Source organism: Lates calcarifer, linkage group LG16_LG22, assembly GCF_001640805.2.
Source record: "Lates calcarifer isolate ASB-BC8 linkage group LG16_LG22, TLL_Latcal_v3, whole genome shotgun sequence".
NCBI classification, from domain to species: domain Eukaryota; kingdom Metazoa; phylum Chordata; class Actinopteri; family Centropomidae; genus Lates; species Lates calcarifer.
Window position 1 is genome coordinate 788,940 of NC_066848.1, and position 15,805 is coordinate 804,744.

General features: G+C 44.5%; 1 protein-coding gene across 1 annotated transcript; it reads left to right on the top strand.

Moving 5' to 3' along the window:
• The first annotated feature begins 2,130 nt into the window (after positions 1–2,130).
• On the top strand, positions 2,131–15,805 carry valopa (vertebrate ancient long opsin a). Its single transcript, XM_018687264.2, has 5 exons — positions 2,131–2,819; positions 5,061–5,271; positions 8,690–8,807; positions 9,393–9,626; positions 12,670–15,805. Exons 1-5 carry the CDS (start codon positions 2,456–2,458, stop codon positions 12,904–12,906), a joined length of 1,164 nt encoding a protein of 387 aa, XP_018542780.1. The 5' UTR covers positions 2,131–2,455; the 3' UTR covers positions 12,907–15,805.

Genomic DNA, 15,805 nt, shown 5'->3' on the forward strand with positions numbered 1-15,805 from the left:
CACGGCTTCTCTCCTGTCCACCAGGAAAACAGAGGAAAATCCAACCTGTGAGTTAGTGTCGCTTCACTTTCAACAGTCATGGAAGAGGACAGGCTTCCAGACAGCGGGGAAATATCCTTCTATCACGGACAGAGCTCTTCTTAAAGTAGACCGCCAATATGAAGGACTAAATCAAATGTAGGTAGTTAGCTAGATAGCCAGACATGCTAACGACCAAATCTATTTAATCCATTCACAGCAAAGAAGACACAACCCCCCAGACTGAGTCCCTGTAAGGAAGTATCTGTGCAGGCTTTCTCCCACTTCCACGCTGTAATAGAGTCGAAAGAACGACCACTAACTTGTCCATTTCAGGACTGTCCTTCAGCTGCCAGCTCCTCTCAGGATTCTCCCCACAGGCTCGTATTTCCATCCAATCCTGAACCTTTGGTGAAACAGCTAGACCAGGCAATTCCACAGGTCAGTGCCCTGATGTAAGAGGCCTGGCAAACACATAATAGAGGGGTGGGATGAGATGGGACTGTGCTGTCTGTCAAGCTGAAAAACTGCATGTGCCACAGTGATATAATGTAACCTGCACCATGGTGACTTCTTCAGTATTATTACTGTTTAGTTCTCTGACATTTAATCACTGAATTAGCTCATTGGTGTAAAAAATAAAAACCCAGTGCTCCAGCAGAGTGAATTGATGCCACATTTAAAGAAAGTCATGGAAAGTATTTCAGGAAAACTCAGTCTGGACTGAGACGAATTGGAGCTCCTCTCTTGACTCTTCTTGGAAATGGCTCCTGCCAAACAAAAAGCAGTCATACAGAGGTCTGGACAGGCAGCACAGGCCATAAATCCTCATTTACGTGATGGTCACTGAGCTGTGACAGGCTGGCTTCCACAACAGGGACCTGGATCACAGACTGGGCAGAGATGGGAGGCAGCGGGAAGGTGATTCACTTCTTTGGAGAAGTTCTGTGCAGTCGTGGACTCGACCTTCAGATTCTAGTTTGAAGATAACTTAAGATTTAGAACAAATCTTTAAACTCCTGATCCCATTGAATCCTCATGCTTTGCCTTAAAGTGCAAAGTGTGATTATTGAAATACGCAGTGTTGGTATGATCACTGCAGCACTGTCTGTTAACAAGAGTCAGCACGAGATATTTCCCTCTCTGTCTTAAAGGAAGATATTTCTGGAGAGCTGTGGCTAAAACACAGTGAGATAAGAAGGTTTCTTCTAAAGAGGAAATACTCCTGCTTCCCTTAAATAACCAAAATATAAATGCAGCTGGGTGAGATACCAGTTACAGTGGAGCTGCTTTGCACACAGAAGGAAGCAATTTCAATATGATTATGTGGATTAAGGACCAGAAACAGGCAACAGTCAGACAGTGAATCAGCATGGTGACAGGTGTGAAGGAAGAGGAGTGGACTGACTCTTACATTTAAAAAGCATTGTTTCCTGTCTCTCTCCCTGCTGCCTCTTTAGGTGTAACTGCTCAGTGTCACATCCTCTCATGCAACTTTAAATAATCTCCAAATCATTTCTGCAGGTGGTGGTGTGTTGCTGCTGCTGTGTGTGTGTGTGTGTGTGTGTGTGTGTGTGAGTTGAGCTCCTGAAGCCACATTCAGCTGCAGTAGAGTGTCATTCATTGTAATGATCATGCAGCAGTGAGACGGTTTATATTATTATTAGATTTCATAACAGCAGAGCTGGACCGTTAATCCAGGCTTTAACTGCTCCAGGTTAATTAACCACACGTCCCTTAAAGCTGCAGGTAATGTGTGACAGGTGAACTCAGGTACAGTGTGCAGCTTGTTACACATGATTGATGACCTGTGCGCTAAACAGCCACCAGGTGTAAAACTGTGATTCCAGAGCGCGCCTAAAACCAGAGACACGCTTGTATCAATCAGGACTTTTTTTTGGGGGGGGGGGGGGGGGGGTTATTGGCTCGTGGTAAAAGCACAGAGTGGGATCGATCGCAGCTACAAGCTGCCGGGTTCAGCCGGACTGTGCGTCAGGTCTGGAGACCGCTGTCCTCAGTGCGCGCGGCGCGCAAAGACGCGCACATGAAGAAGACGCGCGGCGTCCTGCCGTGTCTCGTGGAGCCGCCTATAAAAGAGCTTCCAACATGCCACTGATCCGTCATTCATGCACTTGCTGCCTCCGTGCTCCGCTCTCACATGTAGACTCTGCAGCTCCGCTCAGGATTTCTGCCTCCACCATGCGCCTCGGACGAGCCGGATTTCAACAGCAGAACTTTGTGAGAGAAGAGTCCCGGTGCGCGCAGGATGCTCCGCGGCGCGGGCAGCATGATTAACCGCGGACCGGTGAGCGCGGCTGCCTGGAAGTGACCCCCCCCCCACCTGACCCCCCCGTGAAGTTGAGAGAATGAGAAGAAGAGAAGAAGGATTTTCTCTCGGGTAGGGTCACCAGCGAGCAGCCTCCACCCGCCGAGCACCATGGATACTTTAAGCCTGTCGGTGAACGCGGTTTCCTACACGGTGGCGGCTGAACTCCCCGCCACTGATGATCCCTTTAACGGACCCATTAAGAACATCGCGCCGTGGAACTTCACCATCCTGGCCGTGCTCATGTTTGTGGTCACCTCTCTGTCTCTGAGCGAAAACTTCCTGGTCATGTTCGTCACCTTCAAGTTCAAACAGCTCAGACAGCCCCTCAACTACATCATAGTGAACCTGGCCATCGCAGACTTTCTGGTCTCTCTCACCGGTGGACTAATAAGTTTCCTGACAAACGCCAGAGGTTATTTCTTCCTGGGGAGGTGGGCTTGCACCCTGGAGGGGTTCGCTGTGACTTTCTTCGGTAGGTTCACACATTTTCACCCTCGTGCTCTGTAACTGCAGAGATGCATAGGAACAACTGCCATAACTGTAGGTGTCAGTGTTGGAGCTTTTAATAGATAAACTGCAGCTCCACATGGAGCATTCCCAGACAAACATCTGTTCATAAACCGAGGCAGCTGGGAGGGAGGGGAATAAAATGACAAATCAGTTCCACTGCAGCTGTGGTTTAACTTAAACCAAAAAACTGACTGAAGATCAGTTTCTCTGAGCGTTCTTTAAACACTGTTCATGCAAAATAAGCTAAATATCACTCACTTTAGTGATGTGAGGAAACTGAAGTAATAGTTTAAGAACATTAAGTCAAATTTACAATGTACTCACTCACTCCCCATAATGCAGCTCTGGAAGTGTAATGGAAAACTAAAACCCAGAGCTCACAGTTTCAGACGATGAGCACAGTTTATCCTAAATTAAACAAATAAACGTTGTTAGACGACAGTGGTACGACAGACAGACTGGAGGATCAGAAATAAAACCCACTGAGTCTTTAAGGTAGAATTCAAAGCCACGCTCACAGCAGCAGAGTGGGACAGAAGCCTCCTCACATACTATAGAGCACGACTCGCCATAAGTAGGTTACCAACACCGTGACCACCAATAACATCTAATTAAGTCAGCGGATCAGTTTCACAGCCTCCACTGAAGCTCCACTGAGTAAAGAGGCTCCTGAAGTGGGATGTGTGGCGAGCAGCTCGCACAACATCCACAGAAAACACAATCCTCCTGTAAGTCGGGCAGAGAGGCTCCTTATTGGATTTGGTAACGAGGTTTGTGCGAACTCATTTTGGCAACTTGGACGACTTCCAGGGGAATAACACAGGAAGTCACAGGATGTCTTTCTTACAGCCCGTAAAACAGAAACAATGATTGATATGAGACAACGATGAGCTTCAGCAGATTCTGTGAGAATATTATCAAATTACCGTCACTTAGTAACAGTTTAACTCGAGGCAGTTTAATGAGGCAGGTTTGGTTCCACCTGGGTTTTTGCCAAACAGAGTTAGTTAGACTTTATTGTCCACTAGGGGAAATTGTTTCTCTCCAGTGGAGCTGCTCAGTGGCCAGCTGATCAGACTGTGTTGTACTGTACATCCAGGTGTGAATGTGATCAGGTTTTTCCTGCAACACAGAGGTGGAACTTCCCTGAAAAATGGGGACAAGATATTTAGATGCTAGAAAACAGCTAAAACCCAGAGATGATGAATGAATCAAAGAGGGATTATTGTATGAATTCACATGGATAAACTCCACAGAGGATCCTGGTGCACTGGGTGATGTGATGCACTGAATTACCACCTAAATGAGCCTCATCAGGTCTGATTAAGAAGTGTATGAAAACAAACACATCAGGGCAAAGAGCAGCTGCACCAGAACACAAAACACATTCTGTTAGCACAGTGTGAACAGAGAACATGAGACATGATAAATCATCAGTGAGGATGCTGTGCTGATGTATAATCAATAACCCACTGAAGTGAGGCGCACATGCTCAAGGAGCTGTGGTGGAGAGCCACTCCAATTTTAGACAGCAGTTTCAGTGACTGACAGCTGTGTTGCTTTGGTATCACCAATGTGTGTGTGTGTGTGTGTGAGTGAATTAGAAAATGATTAAGCTAAGCTAGCTCTTCCCCATGAGCAGGATGGATGCTGAGGGTTCTATATTTAAATATTTCTTCTGTCCACGTGCACCTGAGCTTCACAGATAAACACATTAAGACTGAACAGGTAAAAGCAGTCAGGCCAGTCAGTCAGTTTTAGTCCACAAACACAGCATTATTTTATTTGTTTAAAAATGTGTGACATACTTGAACATCCTGGCTTCCACCTCTCTCTGTAGACAGACACTAACTGTTCCTGGCTGTGGAGAGGTAGGTAATTAAGGTTTTTTTTTAGCCCATTAGGAGGCGGCCTAGTGCACTCACTTCGGATCATTAAACTATTTCTAGTAACAGCACAGAATTGGGACACTGTCAGACATTAAGATGTATGGTCACACTACAGGGGGAAGTGTAGAGCAGGAAGTCCCAGTTGGATAAGATCCAACCGGTGCAGAAACTAAAGCAGTGAGATTCACAGATGTGAATGTAAAAGAGATGCTCAAACATTTCCAGAGAATAGTGTTTCAGGTTTATTACTGTGTGAGATAAATAACCTCAGAGCTGAGTGACTGGTCCACACACTGACCTCCTGTCTGCCTCAGGTATCGTGGCCCTGTGGTCCCTGGCTGTTCTGTCCTTCGAGCGGTTCTTCGTGATCTGCCGGCCTCTAGGGAACATCCGGCTGCAGGCGAAGCATGCGGTCCTGGGTCTGCTGTTCGTCTGGACCTTCTCCTTCATCTGGACCTTCCCTCCGGTGCTGGGCTGGAACAGATACACCGTGAGCAAGATTGGAACCACCTGTGAACCCGACTGGTAAGAAATGAGCATTTCATTGTCTCAAAGATCTGTGACTGTCTGAACCAGCAGACAAAAGAGTCAAATTGATCTTTAAGGGTCAATCCACACAAACCACTAACATCTGTTTTCTCCCCGTCGATGGTTTTTATTGCCATTTCTTGCTACCTGAGATTTCGTGTCAGTGAAGACTGGGGACAGTGAGGTTTGATTATTGACTGGAACCTGGACATTGTTTCTGGAGAGAAATCATTTTTAGTGTTTTGATCAGTGCAAACAAACTCATATTGACCTCCGATGTGTTGAGGTTTCAGAGCATAATGTCTCAAAACCCTGGAAAAACCGTTTTACAACCTGCACTGACAGAAAAACCATCAGATGTTTGATGTTTTTGATGCCCAGCCATTCATTCATTGCTTATATCCTTTGAGGGTCATGGGATCCCAGCTGACTTTGGGCAGGAGGTGGGGTACATCTTGGACAGATCTGTAAGTCTTTAAACTGTAGAAGGAAGCCGGAGTAAACGTCACACAGAAAGGTGACTGAACCAGGGTTCAAACCCAGAACCCTCTTGCTGTGATGTGAATGTGCAGTTGTTCATCTTTTTGGCCACTTGGTGGCAGCACAACAACCTGCAAACACAACAGCTTAAATGTACTGGCAAACATTTACCTGTTTACACAACCAACAAACAAGAAGCAGCATTACTTTGGAGTTATGTCTCAGACTATGTTGAAAGTAATATTCAGTCGTCTTTTTGCTCTGTTTTGGTCTCCACCAACTCCTGAGGGAAACATTAGGCTGTTTAGCTTTGTTCACCAGCTGGTCACTAATTTTGTCTGTGGCGTACAGGGCTGTAAAACCAAAACAAGGAGCTTAAAGAAGATAAAATGCTCTGTAGAGGAATCAGAGTCAGGTGATAATTTTCTGTGCTCATCTCTATGAGAAATCCATTTACATTACACAGAGGTATTTGAAGGTTTAAATTAAGTCCTAATACTAACCTAAATACCAGATACAGTGTAACCCAGGTGGTTCATCCTAACCTTTAACCCATGAATACTCTGCGTTCATTATTTCTCTCCTCCACACAAACAGATAAAGATCACTGACGTTCTACACTCAGATCTAAAATGCTGCTTCAACTGTTTTAGCTCAGACTGTGTAAAATGTGTCTCATGGAGAAAGTCAAGAACCAGGTCGGCTCTAACCTTGGCCCTCAGGGTGCCACCTGGGTAATGCTGTTTAGCTGCTTTGATCAAAGGCGTGCAGACAGGGGGGCTGGGAGTTTGCCTCCAGCCCTGTAAGGGAACCATTGGTCAGATGAAGCGTGGGGGGAACGAATGGTTCAGACAATACAATTAAGAGAGATATATATACCGTATGGAGATATCCCATAAGGTGATCTCACAGATGACCCGATCCACCTCTGGCTGCACACTGCAAAAGTCCTGTCAGAAAACATTTAACAGCGGGAGCACAAACAACACAGGTGAGTGAGGTCCAGCCTGATGCATTTTAAATACCTCATTTATGTGCATCGTTTTATCACCGGCTACATGCGAATATTCAGCGCTGGACGACTCCTGAATGTTAAAAAGCACAAATGGAGGCTTCTGAATTTTAGAGGATTTTACAGGAGAGGTAGGTGGCTGCATCCTTGGTGAGGGGTTGGGATACAATCTGCTGCTGGTATGCTGCTGACTTCCTTTCAGATCCCTTCCAGCGCTCGGCTGTTGTGGAAGACATTTATTACAAAGACACACAGATGGAAACTGCCGGCCCAAATCTCTGGAGTTGGACATCAGTAACCTCCCCATGTCCTCATTAAACTAACGATGGCCTGATGCTCTTAAGTGTTGAAAGCAGAGACACTGGCATTCATTACATAGATATATATGAGACCACCAGAATCACAAAAGAGACAAAGCAGTCAGTTTTAATATGCAGTGTTCATTTTTGCACCAGACATTTTTCAGAAATGTCCAAGGTCTGGACTCCAAACTCCCCAGATCCCAGTCTGATCCAGCATCTGAGGGATGATCTGGAACAAGCCAGATCCATGGAGGGTGATTAAATATTCAAGTGAATAAGTGCTTGAATTTAAACATTTCACAACTCGATGTTCCCTGGTGGGAGTATTTTAAAAAACAGGTGCAGCAGCACTGACCTCCTCAGTGTAAACGAGGAGATTCGCTCTGACAGTGAAGTGGGCTGAGGGTGAAAAGGGCCACAGCAGCTGCTGCTGGTTGGTTGATTCTATCAACTCCACAGTTTCTGGAATTGTCTGACAGATTTCACTGGAACAGTTCATGTGATTCACCTCATCACAAAATGACAGTTTGGTGGGTGACAGCGCTCTGAGAGATGATTTAAATGCTTTATACAGACAGAAGCGGCTCATTAAGTCTGTGCATCTAAAATGACTTTGACCAAAAGATGGAGCTGCTACAGAAACAGAAGAGTTTGTTCTGTCTGGTGTTCCAAGCAACTGATGCAACTCTCTTCCTGTCCACAACAGAATCACACGTCCTAAAGAGAGGATGGTTTGAAATAATGATGACTAGAAATTCAGTGTTTGTTCTTCGTGATGAAGAACTGGATCTGAACGAGAGGAAATCTGTTCCTGGATTTGGAGCTCAGCCAATCATGAAGCCTTTCCACAGGTTTTGGATCAGGTCACCAAGTTTAAAATAGGAGCTCTGTTGTTTCTACATGTACATGCTAGAAACTACAACTGTGTGTCGCTTTTAATGCTGCTGCTGCAAGGAATTGTGGGACAGCATTATCTCCTTTCCTTTTGTAAAGGAAGGTCCAGTGTATTCTTTGCTAAAGGAGATAAGATAGGAAGCATTTGCGTTGAGTTAAAGTTCAGTTACACTGAACAAATCCCTCACATATGAGTCACGTGACAATGTTTGCATGAGGACTGCAGGATCACAAACGTGGATTAAGGTGCACACACACAGAAACACACACCACTGTCTGCCAGGTATTTCCTTACAAATTAATCTGAGTCTTGTTTCATTCGATGCTGGTAGGTATTCTCATGGAAATAACATAATTAGACTAAATTAGAGGCCTCAGGGCCGCTAATTGTGCCACAGAGATTTGTCTCAGCTGTAAAATTTCCCTTTTAACTGAAGCTCAAACGAGGTGCAAAACTGTCATCTTCCTCTGCAGCCAGATAAAAGCTGCTGAATGTCAAAATGACATTTCACAGACAGCTCGTAGCTGGGAAATTATAAAAGTGTTAACCATTCTGTTCTTAAAGAGACACTCAAGTGTTCTCAAATAAACCGTTTGGCTTGATCTCATGTGAATCATCAAAGTCAAACTCTGCATTTCTGTTCAGTAAACTATAACCTATTAAAAACCGTTTGTAATGGTTGACAAATCTATTTTTAAATCCCCTTTTCCGATCGTCTCTGAACAGGTATTCAACAAACATGATGGATCACAGCTACATCATCACTTTCTTCGCCACCTGCTTCATTCTCCCTCTCGGAGTGATTTTCTTCTGCTATGGAAAACTCCTCCGGAAGCTCAGGAAGGTTGGTTCTCACACAACACACACAGAAAACATCTGTATGAGGCGCGCTTTCAGATTTCACACATTGCCATCGGCCCTTTGTCTTGAGTCTGGGAGGTGTAACTTATTGCTGTGATTAGCAGTGTGAGCTTCAGTTGAGGAAAACCACTGAACAGCTCAGACAGGATCAATCATCAGTCATGGCTGCAGAGGGCGCTGCTGCTCAGTGAAGTTACATTGTGCTGCTTTAAGCTGCGCAGAAATATTTTGAAAGGGGCTCTGTAGAAGTTTCATTTTATTTTAGTGATTGAATTATTCATTTAAGACACTAAGTATATCTGGGAAACTCCCTGTCATTAAATAAGAGCGGCTGGTGACCTGCCTGAAAAAGAGAAACTCACTAGTTTGAATAAAATGGAGCTTGATCGTAGTAAGAACCGTTTCAAAGGCTCAAAAATGTGAAACTAAACGTTTAAGAATAACTGAATAAAAACCTTAAAATATCTGAAAGCTTGGATGTATTGGTTGTTTTTATTAAAAGACTTCAGTGTGAGCCTTGAATCCTAACAGATGAACTGCTCTAGTTACAGTTTCCTGTTTCCTCCAGGTGTCTCATGGTCGTCTGGCCACCGCCAGGAAGCCAGAGCGGCAGGTGACCCGTATGGTGGTGGTCATGATAATTGCATTCATGGTGGGCTGGACGCCGTACGCAGTCTTCTCCATACTGGTCACAGCTCATCCAACCATTGAACTCGATCCCAGGCTGGCGTCCATCCCCGCCTTCTTTTCCAAGACAGCCGCTGTCTACAACCCAATCATCTACGTCTTCATGAACAAACAGGTACCTTCTCCTCTCAGATCTGGTGTGCTCAGTGCAGTGCAGCAATGTAGATGGTTGGTAGTTAAATTCCCTCCTCTGCCACAGCTGAGACACCGTGGAAGCTGCTGCAGAATACTGAGATGTTTTTTCTGTTGTTGTTGGGTGTTCGGCTGTCTCTCAATAATGCATGGTGTATGAATAAATGAAATATGAAATCCAGAGAGTACAATTGTCCATGCAGCCCTCTGTTGTTAAAAAATACATTAGCCACCTATGGTTGACTTGTAAGGCAAATAGTGAAAGGGCCGGCACTGACATTCTTTCGTGCCACTTACTTTGTTTAATTTTACATTATGGTGTCCAGCTCTTTTCCTCAGTGTAGGTGAGACACACACTGTTTGGGTAATCATTGCTGAGTGTCCAAATATTGACTACATGACAGCAGCCATTAGGAAAGAGTGATTATGTGCAGTTCTTCAACACATGACAGAGGATCTGTGGTTAACAGGCCTGTCCATATTCTTCTAGATTCCATTTAAGTTACTTCTGATTAAAAGGTGATGTTTACTGAGATAAAAATGTTTGGCATTGGTGCAGTATTGAGCGAGAACAGTGCACCAGGCCACTGGCTTTTTCTTTGACCATCACTAAATATCTCTACCAGACTCCACTGACAAAAACAGGAATTTTACATGGGAGCTGCTGGAATACCACTGCCTCCATCTGTTAGTTTGTGTTTTTGTGTGACTTTCAGTGGTGGAAGAAGTAATCAGATACTTAAGTACCACACAACAACAAACTAATGGAGTCTGGTGGCGATACACAGCAATGTTTCTGGAGAGATGCCAACAGGATTTCTTTCACTGGTGATTAAGCCGCGATAGGAAATTATGATGCAGAGTTCAGGCAGTAACTGTACAGTATTTTTGGGACTTCGTCAAACAGCAACTGAATCAAAAGCTTGGAAATGAAAGAACAGCTTCCATCATTAATGCTCTGACAGTTGTGTGAATAGTCTTGCATAGCAGGACCAGTGTCAGTGCTGGATGATCATTCTTTCTCTGGTTTGTTTGTGTCTCTTCAAACCGATCAGAATCGTCTCAGCGGTGCTAAGCCCAGGATGCAGTGACAGTGTCAGTGCGTGTGTGGAGGGTGGTGATCATTAAATTAAAATGGCAGATTCCCCGCAAAGAAAACGCCACAAAACACAGTAAAAGACGAATCTCCACTGTGTGATTACGCAATCCAAATCCTGAAATCTTTAAAATTCACATTTTTCAGCGCTGAGGTTGCTAACTCAGCGGACTCTGATACTGGTGCAAACAGTTCCTGTGTGCAGAAATGAGCTCAGTGTCCTTAAGCAAAATACTTCAGGGCCGTCTGCTCACCATCTTTATGCTGTTATACGTAAACAGGAGCACGCTGTGTCCAATTTACCGATGTACCAAGTCACCATTGTACGAAGTTCATATAAAACTGAGGCCTCCTGGAATTCTCTTAACAACCTTTTCATGTTAACATGTGTTCCTCACCATTTCCACAGCGTTTTCACCGTACATGACAGGTTTTATTTTTTCATTAGTATTCTTTACAGTCCTGCCTGTATAGTGGGCATTAAAACTGTCAAGGCAGGTTATGATAAACACGACCAAATATGAGACTTGCCTACAGTACAATTTAAAGCGATCTATTTTCAGGAAACGGAAGAGTCCAACTGTATGTATATGTGATCTAAATCAGACCCCTCCTCACCAGGGAGCTGCACATCCGTCCAGTTGCTCCAGTTCTGAGCCGTTCACTGTTTAAATGGGTCAGTCAGCGTCTCCACTAACACACAGACTGGATGTAAATAAGAACAGAGCTCCGGCTGCTTCAGCCAAACTGCTGCTGCTTATAGAAGTCAGCTGACCTCTGGTGCTTGATTGTGACCCCCCCCCCTCCCCCGAGTTACATAACATTTTAGAGGGAAACAGCCCCCTGCGATCTGTGAAAGACCATTCAACAAAAATCCAATTAACCAGACACTTAAACTGGCTTTGGTCAGTCAGTGCTGCACAGCTGGATCAACTGGAGAGCAGACAAAATAAAGCATGTAAGAAAATTAAGACTAAACTGGTCAGAAAGAGAAAGAAAATTAATGAAACTTTTCTCCTTCACAACAAACATTCAAGCACATGGTGCCACACAGTAAAACCATGACCACTATCCGACTATAGATTTTTCAAAAGGTGGAGGGAAGTGTTGTGCTGTATGTGAGGGGGGGTAACAGCATATTTAAGGTCCCAGAGTGAACAAAGTCATAGAGCCACACTTTGAAAAGCATTACTGGCTTGAGGGGAGCAGTTAGGAGGCTTGCGTGTTAGATCAGACGGGTCATTAAGGGTCAGGAGTCATGATTTCTCCCCAGGGCTTCACAGAGTGGGAGCTCCAACGCTGAAAAAGGTCAATTAGTGTTTTTAGATTTGACATAATGTGGAAACCAATGATTGTGGGGCTATTAGTGAGGACGGGCTCACAACGGCTACGTTCTTCCAAGAACAACTATTGACAGGGCATCACTGTCACTGCCACTGTGTGCATGTATGTGCGTCTGAGAGGACAATACAGACACAACTGCATGTTGTGTAACACTGGATCTCTGACTGTTCTCAGTAGAAAGAGTTTATATTCAGGAATTATTGACCTAATGCACATCACTCAATGCAGAGTTTAATGAGAGGTAAGAAGTATCTAAAACAGCCCTGAAGACACAGCACCTAAAACACTGTCATTTCAAATGATTTTAAGCTTGTTTCAAGCTTGAATGGTAATTAATACAGTTGAGTTCTGAGTCTGAGCAGTCTGAGCACAGTCCAAGGGTGTATATTACCCATGATGCCCTGCTTCTGGAGCAGGAAGTGTATCAGACTCATCAAACTTGGTTTCTAACTCTTGATACTCCCGTCAGTTTCCTTGATTCTGACTATCACTCAGAAACAACAGGTGTTACACTGAACCATCACAGTGACTCTGAAGGTTTAAGAGTTACATCATGTTGCTTTAAACTGCTTTCTTTTCTGCCCAGTTCAGGAAGTGCCTAATCCAACTCTTCACCGGCATGGGGACGATACCGGACAGCAACCTGAACCAGACCTCAGAGCGACCTGGAATTACTGTAGAGAGTCAAACGGGGGAAATGTCAGCCATTGCAGCCCGGATCCCTGTGGGTGGCACTGCGTCACCCAGGTCTGATGATTCTCCGACCGACTGCGGCTCGTTTGCTCAGCTGCCCATCCCAGAGAACAAAGTGTGTCCGATGTAGCAGTAAGCCTCATCGCAGTAGGTGTAGTCCATCATAACCATCTGTAATCTTGATACAGTGCGTTTCCAAAACTGTTTGGACACAACTTTGTTCATGTCTTGGGGGAGATGGAGGGTGCAGTGTAGAAAACAGAGCTGACTTTTGAAGGGTTACAGCCCATTTTTTAATATTTCACTTGCAAACGTGATTAAGGACAGAGACAAAACATCAAAAAGTGTTTTGTGCTGCAGCATGTTTCAGTAGTTTGTTCAATGTTTGTGGGGACGAGAAGAGAATATAATATAATGTAATAGAATATAATGTAAATATTTGCTTTGGACTGTGTCCTGACATCAGAGAATATCTTGGATGCTCTCTTGACCATGATAACACACCTGCTGGTGTGTCACATTAGAGGGCACCTGATTCGACTTGATAGTGTCCGCCTTCATATCCCCATGAAAAAAGAGACTGCTAAAAATGCAAACCTTGACATCAGTTAGTACAGGGCTAGCCAGTGTCTTTCAAATACCACAATGCATCCAGCCTTTCATCTCGTCCTCGCCTTCTCCTTTGAAGCCCTGCGACGGTGCCTGCAGAGAAAGCGTTGTTTTTCTATGCTGTTTCAGTACTTTGGCATCGCATTGTCATTCATCTCCGCTCGTCAAATGGACGGAGCGGTCTTCTGAATTTGGATACTTTTACTTTTAGTTTACCCCGCGCAGACTAGTTTGGCTCAAAGCTTTCATCTTGAAGCGAAGATGGTCAATGGGACTTGGAGATGCCGGTCTCCTGTGGCCTCTGTTGCTGATGTAGGAGGGCAACATATTCATGAAGTGCCAGCAGGGGATCAACAAACACACAAACATGCACAGTAGCACACACGCACACAAAGTTGTCGGACCGCACAAGTATAGTGAAACAAGCTCTGACACACACACACACACACACACACACACACACACACACACAGATTGCAGTTCACTGCCTGTGTTACAATAAGCTCTCTATAGGCACTGTGAAGATGATACAATGCACCAATAAATATCCTAGCACAACAGTGACTTCGCTGAGGAGCCATGTACAAAAGCAATGAGCATTCCCATTGTTAGCACAGGACAACAGCAATATTAAAGCTAAACACTGTCACACAGGTGAGCATGTCAGCGTTAGCTACAGTAGATATTGTAGCAGTGAGTGTTAAAATGTCTTCTACTTGACTCTGTGGTGCATGTTTGTTCACTATTACTGGATATCTGTCATAACACTGTTGTATTCTCTATGCTGCACAGTGATTGTTTAAAAAAAAGTAAGAGTATGGTGTCTGTTTGCAACGTGTACTGAGTGTGTGTTCCAGTCATGTGTGGCCAGTCTGGTAGAGGTAACATTTAGCTTCTTTAAACATCAATGCATCTGCGCCAAATGAACTGTGATGCCTTGATATAATCAGCGTAACAACATGAAACTGTGGTGATGACAACTGGCAAGTTAGCTTCTATCTCACAGACATGTTTCCCAGAATTAAGAAGCATTTTCCATGAGCCTCTTTGCTTTGTTGTTAACCATTAAAACCTTTTAGATTACCTTTATGGAACTTAAACCTGCATTAATCAATGTGTTTCTTTCAGCCCGTTTCAGCAGCAGGTAGCTGATCTCAGCAAAAACCACTCTAATAAACCAACTGTGAGCGAACTGCCCAGCAGCAAATGGTGAACAGATAAAGCACAACACTAAACAAGAGCCAGATATTTACAGTGGAGAACGAAACAAAGCAACACAATGTAACTTCACTGAGCAGCAGCGCCCCCTGCAGTCTCCAGTGGTAATGAATTCGCTTGTTGCTCTGAATCTGAGCGGTTCAGTGGTTTCCATGAACAGAAAACTGTTGACTGGAGCTGGATCTCAGAGATGGACTCTGGTTTTTGAACTGATCTCCAGTTCAGCTTCACTCTGAACTCTCTGGGTCTGATTCCAGCAGTTTAAGCTGCTGACTCTCACTCAGTTAGAGGGAGATCCAACCTGAGAAACCACAGTTACACAGAGAAACAACAGGTGTTTGACAGAGGCTCTGTTCTCCCTGTTACACTGAACCATCACAGTGACACCTGGAAACACTCCTAACACTCCTCTGGTTCTCCATATTTGAGCGTAAGTTGGCGACTGTTTGCTAACACATTAGCTGAAAGTGGATAATACTGTTTTTTTTTTTCATACCTGTCTCTTGGTGCAGCTGTAAAATGCAAAATATCCATCAACATGTTTAGGTTACAGGTGAAGTTTACACCAATCAACAAACAAGGCCGAGCATAAATCTGTCGATGAAGTTCGGCTTCAATGATTTGTCCTCTGACCTAAAGTCAAATAACAAGTGACCTGTCAGAAATGTACTTTCACGTTTCAGTGCAGCTTTTTTTGACATAACATGACAGTTACTGACTGAAGAGGTCCATTAATGTGTGGACATGAGTCCAGGCAGGGAGCCCTGTGGTTGCATATCATCACAGTGAGCCAGCAGCTTCATCCACAAATGAGAAGCAGCAGCAGCCAGAAAACCAAACATGTGAACATCCTCCACAGACCATTATTACATTATGGTCCAGCTTCCAGTGAGGGCCACGGTCCAGGCTCATATACGGAGTAATACACCTTCAGCAAACAAAATAGTTCCAAGACACTGAGACGTCTGAGAGGAGAATCCCCAGGAAAACATGAGCGAACATCTATTTATCAATATCACAACTGGTCAGCGACTCCTACCCACTTTCTGTCTAAGCATCCACACACACCGTTTTCACCAGTCAGCACCAAAACATTTAACCTTTCTCCAGCCTCCCTACTACTGCACACACACACACACACACAGGCCCGTCTACAGTTGTAGATACAGTAGGTGTGTAGGGAACAGCGACTTCACCTTGAA